The 12,803-nt window shown below is 43.0% G+C and overlaps 1 protein-coding gene across 11 annotated transcripts in view; it reads left to right on the plus strand.

The window, feature by feature from the left end:
- Positions 1–1,237: 1,237 nt before the first annotated feature.
- CCDC62 (coiled-coil domain containing 62) overlaps positions 1,238–12,803 on the plus strand; it is a 46,754-nt gene continuing 35,188 nt past the window's right edge. For 7 of the 11 annotated variants that reach the window (XR_005781127.1, XM_040443977.1, XM_040443986.1 and 4 more), the window contains exons 1-5: positions 1,238–1,441; positions 3,504–3,762; positions 7,593–7,759; positions 9,800–9,901; positions 11,607–11,778. Coding sequence is in view for 10 of the 11 variants with exons in the window: in XM_040443977.1 (XP_040299911.1) it covers positions 1,406–1,441; positions 3,504–3,762; positions 7,593–7,759; positions 9,800–9,901; positions 11,607–11,778 (736 nt within the window). In the remaining variant the exon portion in view is untranslated. The other 4 variants (XM_040443979.1, XM_040443983.1, XM_040443982.1 and 1 more) reach the window with 4 other exon arrangements.

Here is a 12,803-nt window from a genome sequence, read left to right on the forward strand (position 1 = left end):
CATACTTTTACAGTGACGGTTAGGCATGTGGTTGCCTGGTAGAAAAACACATTTTAATAATAGTAAAATTTGGGAACCATGAATTGAAATCCTCAACTGAAAGTTGACATTCAACCTCATTCCTTTTTATCTTTCCTCATTCCACCAAGATTTAACTGTACAGTCATCTATTGATAGTATGTTTTTAACTAGTCAGAATTTGTTTTCCTGACTTTATTTTTAGTGTTTTGTTTATATTTGAGAGACAGAGTGAACAGGGGAGGGACAGAGAGAGAGGGAGACACAATCTGAAGCAGGCTCCAGGCTCAGAGCTGTCAGCACAGAACCCAATGCAGGGCTTGAACCCACAAACAGATCATGACCTGAGCCAAAGTCAGTCACTCAACCGACTGAGCCATCCGGGTGCCCCTGGTTTTCCCGACTTTAAATCTTAGACCTTGTCTTGCTGGTTCTCTTAAATGATCCTATGTATCCTAGGGAGGCAGGTGCCACCTAAATCAGTAGAGCTTCAAAGCAAGAATTTTAAATTTTTCCCATTTTCAGGTTGTCTTTTATGACAAGAACATGCTTTGCTCATTCATAGTCAATCAAAAAGTAAAGTTGAAATAGCGTAATACTGTATTTGGTAATTTTGCCACTCATGCCATGTTATGGGTTAAACAATAGGGGATGAGCGGCCAGGGGTTTAATATAATCCAGTTCCTGTGTAAAAAGAGTAAAAGGGAGAAGGATGGCTGAGATAACACGTGAAAAAACTTAAAAGTCGCCCCAGGATGGCAGATTTTGTCATGACCGACTGCCAAAGTTCTCATTGTTACTCAAGAGCTTCATCAAGAGTCAAAAAAACGTGTTTTGCTTTATTGTGTTTTCCTCTCAATCTGTCATTCTTAGTTTCCAACAGTCTACTAGGCTGGCCAAGCAGCTGCTAACCACCAAGGCTGGCGTCCGCCTCCATCCAGGCATTGGCCCCAACGGGCAGGGACCCTCCGCAGTGCCCCGTGTACACAACAGCTTTCAAAAACGGGTGACGGGGGCACAAGCAGCCTTTAATTTGCTTCCCCGTTCGCTGGGTAATCGTAAAGAACCGGTTGTCTGCGAATCGTGGGGAATGGACCTGACGTTCGCGGATAAACCTCCCGGGTTCGCGGATAAGCCCCCGGGAGGCTCGAGAGCGGGAGCACAGCCGCCGAGGTCTCGCGAGAGCCGGGGTGGCCCTTAGGCGACGCCGTAGGCGGGGTCGGTGGGCGCGTTCCCCTGGGCGGGCGGTTTGGGTGCTCGCTTGGGCCGGCCGTGGGCGCGGGGCTCCGGGGTTCGGGGCTCGCCCCCGCTCCGGGCAGGAGTGCCTATGGCCTTTCTCAGGTGACGCTGCGCTCCCCGACTTTCTCCGGGGGCGGAGGAAACACCCATGAACCCTTCGGCGACCTTATTCGCCGGGCGTCAGGTGAGCGGCCGCCGCGGGCTCACCGTTTCCGCCGCTGCGTCCTGCTGCGAGTGGACAGCGAACCTCAGGGGACGGGGAGCACTCCGACCCAGCTTGGGTGGTTTTTAAGGAACGGTTTCTGCTTAAAATGTGAAACGACACACAGTACGAAGAGAAACGGAGTGTCGCATCTGTTTCCTTTCCTTCGTAAAAGCGATCTTGAGCCCAGGCGCGGAGCAGTAGGTGCTCACTTTTTAACGACAGCTGGGCGTTTGGAGAGCTGCCCTAGGCCACCTCGCTTCCTGTCCTTAATTTCCTTAGAAGTGTTGAAAGCGAGCTTTGCATTTATGAGTGTACGATGAAAAGTGAGCTTTGCATTCATAGGTACGATGAAATGAGCTTTTTTGCATGCTTGGCGTATTGCCTATTTTCCTACACCAGAATTTGTGCGCCTTGCCGGCGCGCTCAGCCACGTGACGTTCAGTAAATATTTGTTGAACGGATTAATGAATTAATGAATGGTTACCGACGACCCGAATTCGGATCTTGTGATTTGGAATCGCTTGATCCAAATTCCGTTTTCTGTGTTTAGTTACTAGTAAGTAACTAGAACTCGTTCGTCTTTATTTATTTATGAATCTTATTTTTCAGAAAGGAGTGGTGGTACACGTGGGCCTCTGGTGATTTTTTTTTTAATTTTTTTTTCAACGTTTATTTATTTTTGGGACAGAGAGAGACAGAGCATGAACGGGGGAGGGGCAGAGAGAGAGGGAGACACAGAATCGGAAACAGGCTCCAGGCTCCGAGCCATCAGCCCAGAGCCTGACGCGGGGCTCGAACTCACGGACCGCGAGATCGTGACCTGGCTGAAGTCGGACGCTTAACCGACTGCGCCACCCAGGCGCCCCCCTGGTGATCTTTTAAAGTAACACTTTTAGTTCATAGGTAGGGGGCAGTACCATATTTCAAAAATGTGGTTTACCATCTTAATAATAGCTAATGTTTGGAAAAGCTACACTTCCCTTTCACATGTTGAAGTTGGTATCTAAAATTTTTCCTTGGGAAAAAAATAAGAAAGCTAATGTTTGCTGAATGCCTACCCTGTGCCAAGTAATGTGGAGTGCTTTGCAGTTTATCTTCCTTAATACACACAACTCTAAGAAGTTTAACTGTTATTACCATTTTACAGGTTCCTCAGGAAACCAAGGCTTAGGGAGGTTAAGTAACTTGTGCAAGGTTATAGAGCCACTAAAACGGTTAATTCTGGTTTCACACTTAACATCAGACCAACTTCATGCATCAGCCTTAAAAATGACGTATGCTTAAAGGGTAGTGTAGATAATTTTGTTAGGTATGAAGTGGCATCATGGTTATATAAAAAAAAAGTTTCATTTTTAGAGATGCATACCAAAATACGTAAGAATGAAATATATACATATATTTTATCAACAACAGAAAGAGAAAGGAAAATTGAAACTTGATGATGGTAGGACGTAGGCACTGAGCATGAGAGAGTTTTTCGTACAGTTCCCTTGTTACCATATGCGTTTGAAATTTTTCCCTTACAAAATGTGTTTATAAACAGGCGTGTTGATTTTGGACCAATCACAACATTAAATTGTTCTTGGTAGATGGAGTATATGTGCTAGATGTTACGAGAATTATTTTCATTTAAACACTAATATTTCATGGTTTCCTTTACTTGATTGGCCCCAAATTGTTGGGCCAAAGTGTGGGATAATACTGTTAATTGATACAAGGAATAGGTTGACAGCAAAGACACAAAAATACCGAAATGAGTTTATTTGAGATTAGCTAATGCAGGTGGGACAAATGGTCCCACTTTTTAAGAGCAGTGTGTGTGGTGGTATGACAAAATTATAGAGTTCATGCACAGTAGCATGAACTTATTTAAATATATGTAACGTTGATGCCATATGATAACCAGTGCATAAAAAATAATTTAACTGCCTTAAATTGGCAGCAAAAGAAGATACAGTTATTTGGAAAATATGCTTTGGCTGATTTATTTATTGATTAGTTTTTTGTTTTTTTTTTTTATAAAACTACTTTCTGTGTTTAGAACATCGGGTCGGAAGTTGAGATTTCCACTATCGAGAAACAGCGGAAGGAGCTGCAGCTGCTCATTGGAGAATTAAAAGATCGAGATAAAGAGCTCAATGATATGGTTGCAGTACATCAGAGACAACTTCTTTCATGGGAAGAGGATCGGCAGAAAGTGTTGACTTTGGAAGAACGTTGCAGCAAATTAGAGGGTCAGAAATACATTAGCAGTATCTCTTCCACACTTCTGTATGCCAGCATATTAAAAGGACTCACGGGTTAGACACAACCGCTATTTAAATGTTAAATACATTTCAGGGGCGCCTGGGTGGTGCAGTCGGTTAAGCGTCCGACTTCAGCCAGGTCACGATCACGGTCCGTGAGTTCGAGCCCCGCGTCGGGCTCTGGGCTGATGGCTCGGAGCCTGGAGCCTGTTTCCGATTCTGTGTCTCCCTCTCTCTCTGCCCCTCCCCCGTTCATGCTCTGTCTCTCTCTGTCCCAAAAATAAATAAACGTTGAAAAAAAAATTAAAAAAAAAATGTTAAATACATTTCAAAAAAGGAGTGGAGGGGGGCGCCTGGGTGGCTCAGTTGGTTGGGCAACGGACTTCGGCTCAGGTCATGCTCTCACAGTTGGTGAGTTTGAGCCCCGCGTGGGGCTCTGTGCTGACAGCTCGGAGCCTGGAGCCTGCTTCGGATTCTGTGTCTCCCTCTCTCTGCCCCTCCCCTGCTCACGCTCTGTGTCTGTCTCTCAATGATAAATAAACATTAAAAAAAAATGAAAAAAAAAAAAAACCAACAAAAAAGGAGTGGAGGGTGGGTTCATGGGAAAGATAAGAGAAGGAATATCTCAACACAATACTTGCTGTCCTGGAGTTCAGTTTACTTGAAGATAGGAGGCCTTTATGAACACTCACAATCGAACAAACACAATGTGAATTAAAGTAGGACAGACAACTTAAATGTAGAAAGGATGATGGATAGAGCTCCAATTTTTTTTTTAAGGTTTATTTATTTTGAGAGAGAGAGCATGAGCAGGGAGGGGCACAGGGAGGGAGGGAGAGAGGGTGAGAGAATCCCAAGCAGGCCCTGTACTCTCAGTGCCTGATACGGGGCTCGAACTCACAAACGGTGAGATCATGACCTGAGCCGAAATCAGGAGTCAGATGCTTAACCAACTCAGCCACTCAGGTGCCCCTGGATAGAGCTCCAATTAAAAAAAAAAAAAATTTTTTTTAATGTTTATTTTTGAGGGAGAGAGAGAGACAGACAGAAGGTGAGCAGGGGAGGGGCAGAGAGAGAGGGAAACACAGAATCTGAAGCAGGTTAGAGTTCCAATTTTTAAAAAAAAATTTTAATGTTTGTTTATATTTGAGAGATACACAGAGAGCACGAGCAGGGGACAGGCAGAGAGACAGAGACAGAATCCAAAGCAGACTCCAGGGTTCTGAGCTGTGAGCTGTCAGCACAGAGCCTGATGTGGGGCTCCAACTCACAAGGAATGAGATCATGAACTGAGCCAAGGTCAGATGCTCAACTGACTGAGCCACCCAGGTACCCCAGAATTCCAATTTTTAGGCTGCAGTGTTGAGAGTGAATCTGAGGGAAATTAGTTTTGAGCTAGAATATGAATAAAGATTCTGTCAGACTAGCCATTTCTGTTGAACTGAAAGATTTTATAAACTTTTGGTATTGAACTTAATTTGAAGTACCTAAGACAATCATCTTTTTAAATTTATTTTTATTTTTTTAGACTTTATTTTATTTTTTTAATGTTTATTTTTAAGAGAGAGAGACAGAGCATGAGCGGAGGAGGGGCAGAGAGAGAGGGAGATGCAGAATCTGAAGCAGGCTCCAGGCCCCGGGCTGTCAGCACAGAGCCTGATGCGGGGCTGAACCCACGAACTCAGATCATGACCTGAGCCAAAGTCAGACGCTGAACTGAACGAGCCACCCAGGCGCCCCCAGTCATCTTTTTAAAAATATAGCAGTCTCAAAAATGGCTTGGAAAAAACGTTCTTTTGTACCATATTTTAATTCTGTCATCCTTTCGTGCTGCCCTAAAGTCTGAATGTTCTAGTGACACTACGTTAATGTTAGACGGTATTAGAAAGGAAAACACTAGATCTCCTTAATAGATAACCATATAGCACCTCCTTTTTTACTTCCCTTACACAAAGGATTCTGTAGACATGACCATCTAAATATGAGTAATTTTCCATTTCTTTGATGACCATTTGATTTTACTGACTATATCCGTCCACACATGTATACACATAAACAGTGTTTCATTAGATGTAATATATTTTAAACAAATATGTTAAAGAATGAAGATAACAAGTAGCCATCAGTATCTGATTTTAAAATAAGAAATGTTAATTGGCATTTCATGGAAAACTGGCCAGTAAATATGTAAAAAAGACAATCATTCTCATTACTAATTAGGGAAATGCAAATTAAAACTGTAGTGAGATAGACACCCTTTACATTTCTCAGACTGGTAGTAGTTATCAGGTGTTGGTAAAGGTGTGGAGCCAAGGGAAGACTCCTTCACTGCAGGTGGGAGCGTCGGTGCAGCTACTTTGGAAAATCATTTAACGGTATCTGGTAAAGTTGAAGATAAACATGGCTCATGGCCCCCGCATTTCCACTTCTAGGAATATACCCACAGTTCGGAGGACACATGAATTACCTAAAGATCTTGTTAAAATGTAGATTCTGATACAATAGGTCTGGCACCTAAGAGTCTGCATTTCTAACAAATTCCCAGGTGATGTCAGTGCTGGTGGCTCAGGGACCCCATTTGAGTACTAGGACGGCTCCAGAGAAATTCGTGCAAAAATGCACCAAGATACATGTATAAGAATATTCAGAACAACCTTGTTCATAGCTGCAAAGTGGAAGCAACCCAAGTGACCACCAATAGAATGGGTAAATAAATTTTGGCATAATCATATAATGGGATATTATGTAGCAACAGCAGTGCCCAAACACCAGTTAACCACAACAATGTGGATAGATCTTAGGATCATAATCTTAAGTGAAAAAAAATAAACAAGAACTCAGAGTATAATTCTAATTATATATGGTTCAAATCAAACCATATTTTTAGGGATGTGGTCATAGATGGTAAAACTATAATTAAAAAGCAAAGAAATGATTAAGTTAAGGATAATGTTTGGGAAAGTGGAAACTGGAGAGATTGTGCTTAGGAAGTGCTATCCAGGGGGCTTCTGGGTTGCTGACAGTGTTCTATTTCTTGAATGTGGTATCGTGTGTTTCATAATAAACTTTTTATTTTTAAAAAAATTTTTTAATGTTTATTTTTTAGGAGAGAGAGAGAGACAGTGCAAGCAGGGGAGGTGCAGAGAGAGAGGGAGACACGAAATCCAAAGCAGGCTCCAGGCTCTGAGCTGTTAGCACAGGGCCCGACATGGGGCTCAAACCCACAGACCATGATGTCACGACCTGAGCCGAAGTTGGACACTTAACCGACTGAGCCACCCAGGCGCCCCCATAATAAACTCTTTAAAAAGAGTTATCCTTTAAAAAATTCTTTAGCATGCTTACCTTTTATTTTTATTTAAAAATTTTTAAAGTTTATTTATTTTTGAGAGAGAGAGAGAGAGAGAGAGACAGAGTACGAACAGGGGAGGGGCAGAGAGAGAGAGGGAGACACAGAATCTGAAACAGGCTCCAGGCTCTGAGCTGTCAGCACAGAGCCCGACGGGCTTGAACCCACAAACCGTAAGATGATGACCTGGGCCGAAGTTGGACACAACTGACTGAGCCATCCAGGCACGCCTATTTTTTTTTTTTTTAAGTTTATTTATTTTGAGAGAGAGAGTGTGCAAGCAGGGGGCGGGGAGGCAGATAGAGAGAGAGAATCCCAAGTAGGCTCTGCACTGTCAGCACAGAGCCCAGTGTGGGGCTCAATCTCACCCACCAAAAGATTATGACCTGCGCCAAGACCAAGAGTCCGATGCTTAACCAACTGAGCCACTTACGCACCCCATAGCACACTTACCTTTTTAATTTTGTGTTTGAATATGATGCATTTTAAGCTTCAGTTCTGGTCACAAGTTAGTTATTGATGAAATTTCCCTCAGGTGAACTACACAAAAGAACTGAAATAATCCGGTCACTCACGAAGAAGGTAAAAACCCTTGAATCTAATCAAACTGAATACCAGGCGGCTCTTCAGAAGACTCAACTACAGCTTCAGGAAATGGCTCAAAAGGCAACCCATTCCTCTCTCCTTTCTGAAGACCTTGAGGTTGGTTTTATTTTGTGATGAGTTTCACTTGCCCAAATTCTGTTTGTGTTTCAGTTACTGAGAAATTGGATTTAAATGCTTCCATGAAAATGCATGCCTGTGTATGAAATCTGTCCTTCCCTCCACTGCCATGGTTTTGTGTCCACTGTGTGGCTTTGGTTGGCTGCACAGAGCTGTGCCGTCTTGGAGATGAACTTCATTACCACTTTTGCTCTCAGGCCACTGGGTCTAGGAGCATCTGTCATTTCATCAGTAACGGGTTATTTTAGAAGCCTTTCTCAGAGTCTGAGATGAGTAAGTTTGGGTTGGAAGTTTTGGTAGCTTCCAACTAGGCTTTCTCATGCCTTATATGATAATGATAAACAATGATAAACATGATAAACATGTTTTATCATGATAAACATGATAAAAATGATATGATAAACAATGATAAACATAAACAATATCTATGTCATGTTAGTGGCCCATTGGGAATAAAATCGGTAAGACTGATTTTCCAGTTTTGAGCTATGGTCATCAAGATATTTTTTGAACTCCTGTTTTATGAGAGGCATGGAGAGAGCACCATATTTTTGTTTCATAATAATCATGCCTTTTTTATTTTTTCAGATTATTCTGTAGTTTCTAGGTAGAAGATAAGTAAAAACTATTCTAGAATCCAGTGATATGTTGCATGAAAAAATGGAAATGTAGGGGTGCCTGACTGGCTCAGTTAGTGAAGCATGCAAATCTTGATCTCAGGGTCATGAGTTCAAGCCCCACATTGGGCATAGAGCTTACTTTAAAAAAAAAAAAAAAAAAAAGGAAATACATGAGAGAGGGAACGAGCAAGATCTCTGGTGTCTTTTCTTATAAGGATACTAATCCCATTGTGAGGGCCCCACTCTCGTGACCTCTTTTATACCTGATTATCTCTCAAAGGAGCATCTCCAGATAACATCATATTGGAGGTTAGGACTTCAACATGCATGTTTTGGGAGGGATGCAATGTAGTTTGTGGCATCAAGACTTTTTTTTTAATTAATAAGCTTTATTTTTTAGAGAAATTTCATGTTAAAATCAAAATCAAGTGGAAGGTACAAAAATTTCTCCCATGCCCCCTGTTTCCACCACCAAACACAGTCTCCCCAGCTGTGGACATTCTGCACCCACAGTAGTACCTTGGTTATACTCAGTGAATCTACACTGACACATCATTATCCCCCAAAGTCCACGGTTTACATTAGGGTTCACTCGTGGTGGTGTGTATGCTGTGGGTTTTGACAAATGTGTAATGACATGTACCCGCCACCGTAGTATTGTACAGAATAGTTTCACTGCCCTAAAAAGCCTGTGCTCCATTCCTGTCTCCGCTAACCCCTGGCAACTGCTGACCTTTTTTACTCTCTCCGTAGTTGTGTCTTTTCCAGAATGTCGTATAGTTGGAATATAATAAGTAGCTTTTTCAGATTGGCTTCTTTCACTTAGTAACATGCATTTAAGTTTCCTTCACGAAGATACTGTTTAAAAAGCCTCATTATTCTTTTTTTTCCCAACCAAATACATCATGTAGTTTGTATTTCCAAATATATCATGTAGTTCTGTGGTTCAGTTCTATGGTTAAGGGGGAAAAAAAAAACCCTGATAAGTGGGAATACCCCAATATGAAGGAAGTTCTTTCAACATAGAGTAAGAAATACAAATGCACAGAAGTTCACTAATGCTACTTGACTTCAGCGAAGGGAATCTCTTTACCAATCCGGTGTTCATTTGTTTATTTTCTTTTCTGCCAACCTAGAATTATACATGGAAGAGGTTGGGAAATAGACATTTATAAGCATAACCAGTATGATTCAGTAGGGCAAGCATAAGTATTGGGAGGACGCTAGAGGTAATGGACAGAGATATCTGTATTCCTTTTTGATTGACTTGGCCTACTTTGTTACTAAATAAAAGGTACAGAAAAAACAAAACGGAACACTGAGCACAGATTGCGGCTAATGATAGTAATGAAAGCTTTTAAATGATTCAATTAGTATTTTATGTGTTGTTTTCTTGTAGGCTAGAAATGAAAATCTCAGCAACACATTAGTGGAACTTTCTGCTCAGGTAGGACAATTACAAGCTCGAGAACAGGCTCTCACTACAATGATAAAGCTAAAGGTAATTCAAATAATAATACCTCCATCTGCCAGAGCACTTTGAACTTGATAAAGTGTCGTCACGTACATTATCTTACTTAAGTCCCATTGCAAATCGGATGGTAGAGCTACCTACCAATGTTGCTCTGTCTTTTAAAATTCTCATTTTAGGGGCATCTGGCTGGCTTAGTCAGTGGAGCATACAACTCTTGATCTCCAGGTTGTAGGTTCAAGCCTCAGGTTGTGTGTAGAGATTACTTCTACATAAAAAAAATTTAAAAAAATAAAATTCTCAGAAAAGAGGGAAACAAGTTTAAAATGGTGTCTCTAAGGAGGCACCTGGGTGGCTCAGTCGGTTGAGTGTCCGATTTTGGCTCAGGTCTGACGGTTTGTGAGTTCGAGCCCCACGTTGGCTCGCTGCAGTCAGCCTCAAGCACAGAGCCTGCTTCTGATCCTCTGTCCCCCTCTCTCTGCCCCTCCCCCGTTTGCACTCTCTCAAAAATAAATAAAAACAACAACAACAACAATGATGCCCCTAAGGCCTTGAGAGAGGAGGCAGGACTCCACTTTTGGTCTCTGTCTCCAAGGCTTGTTCCATGGTTTAGCATGTCTGGATTAACTTGTTTTCTTCTGAGGTATCCAATGTTATGTCTCATAAAGTCATTGCCAGTTAGATTGCTTGTTAAGTTTTTTTTAATGGAGAGAAAAACTATTAGCAATCAAGTAGTTGATAGAGCCACTAACATGCCATGATCAGTGATTGGCAGTCTCTTCTGCTGTCACATATGTTTGGCAGCTGGAGAATAAGAGAGTGATTTAGGTATAATGGGACGCTCCTGGTAATTCATGTGTGATTTCCCCCAGCAGTTTACTGTTTTAAAGTGGTCGTGGGCAAGCTTTCTTAACAGGGCCGCCTGGGTGGCTCAGTTGGTTAAGTGTCCGACTTCGGCTTAGGTGACAGTCTCAGAGTTCACGAGTTCAAGCCCCACATTGGGCTCTGTGCTGGCAGTGCTGAGCCTGCTTGGGATTCTCTCTGCCCCTCCCCTGATCATGCTCTGTCTCTCTCAAATTTTTTCTAAAATTTTCTAAATTTTTCTAAATTTTTAAAAAATGTTTATTCATTTTTGAGAGAGAGAGAAAGAAAGAGAGTGCAAGCAGGGGAGGGGCAGAGAGAGAGAGGGAGACACAGAATCTGAAGCAGGCGCCAGGCTCCAAGCTGTCAGCACAGAGCCTGACATGGGGCTCGAACTCACAATCATGACCTGAGCTGAAGTCGGACGCGTAACCAACTGAGCCGCCCAGGCGCCCCTGGAGTCTGCCATTTTAACAAGCTGAAAAGAAGGGAAGAGAGAGGCCCATGGGATTTATCTGTAGTGCAGAGAGTAAGGCCCGTTCCAGCGGCCAACAGCTCTCCTATCGCACGATCACACTGTGGTTATAAACTTTCTGAGACCACAGGCTGTGGGGTTCATGCATGGTTGCCGGGGCAGCTAACTAGGTGCAAATTGGAGCTCCATCTCTGACTACTTGCGTAACCTTGGACTTTTTACCGTTGACTCGTCTGTCACCAGCCGATAAAGGTAGTACCTACTTCAGAGAGCCCCTGTGGAGATTACGTGAGTTAGCAGCGAAGTGCCTAGAATGGAACCTGGCTCATAGCGAGATCTTATCCTGATTAGTTGGAACTTAAAAAATCTTACAGAACAGTCTTCACATTTGGTTTTTAGGACAAAGATATTATCGAGGCCGTCAATCACATTGCAGACTGCTCAGGAAAATTTAAATTGTTAGAGCATGCCTTGCGTGACGCTAAGATGGTGGAGACTTGTATTGTGAAGGAGAAACAAGATTACAAGCAGAAATTGAAGGCACTGAAAATTGAAGTCAGTAAACTAAAAGGTAAGGAAGAGATATCAACTCAAGCATTTTACCTCGGGCACATATTTCTTCATGTGGGTTCACTTCATCTTGTGATTGAGGGTAGGTCTGGCCTTAGGTCCTACCATGAAATGTTCATTGCACTTGTATACAATTATGCTACAGGGTTTTTTTTGGGTTTTTTTTTTTTTTTGGTTTTTTTTTTTAAACATTTCTTTATTATTAAGAGACAGAGAGAGACAGAGCATGAGCAGGGGAGGGGCAGAGAGAGGAGGAGACACAGAATCTGAAACAGGCTCCAGGCTCTGAGCTGTCAGCACAGAGCCCAACGCGGGGCTTGAACTCACAAACCGAGAGATCATGACCTGAGCCGAAGTCGGACGCTTAACCGACTGAGCCACCCAGGCGCCCCTATGCTACGGTTTTTGTGTTACAAAATAAATAACAGACTTGGGGGAAAGTGCATAATGCATTATATTTTCAAAATACTCTTGCCTTTGCTGGACCAGTTAGCTCTTGTTAATTTATGCTTTGTAACAACCAGTGACTATATCTCAGTGGCGTGCAACCGTAAGCATGTGATAAGTTCATGTATCAGCCTGATGGGAATTGGCTTATGTTGCTTGGGCACAGCCGAGCTGCTCCTCTGGGGGCTTTATGAGTCTCACTTCTCCCTGCTGGTAGGCTGGCCTGGGCACTTTTCCCCACCCAGGGACGACTGGCTGGCTCAGTCAGGAGAGCATGTGGCTCTTGATCTCAGGGTCATGAGTTCAAGCCCCATGTTGGGCATAGAGCTTACTTTATAAGTAAGGAAAGAGAGAAAGAAAGAAAGAAAGAGAGAGAGAGAGGGAGGGAGGGAGGGAGGAAGGAAGGAAGGAAGGAAGGAAGGAAGGAAGGAAGGAAGGAAGGAAGGAAGGAAGGAGCGAGCAGCAGAGACACATGAGGACCCGACATACCCTCACTCTGTTGGCCGAAGCATCATGTGGCTAAACCCAAGGTCCAGCAGTGGAGAAAGATCTGTCCCTCCCCGGGAGGAGCGCAGGGCG

Source organism: Herpailurus yagouaroundi, unplaced genomic scaffold (genome assembly GCF_014898765.1).
Source record: "Herpailurus yagouaroundi ecotype Mexico unplaced genomic scaffold, PumYag 191, whole genome shotgun sequence".
Classification (NCBI taxonomy): Eukaryota; Metazoa; Chordata; class Mammalia; order Carnivora; family Felidae; genus Herpailurus; species Herpailurus yagouaroundi.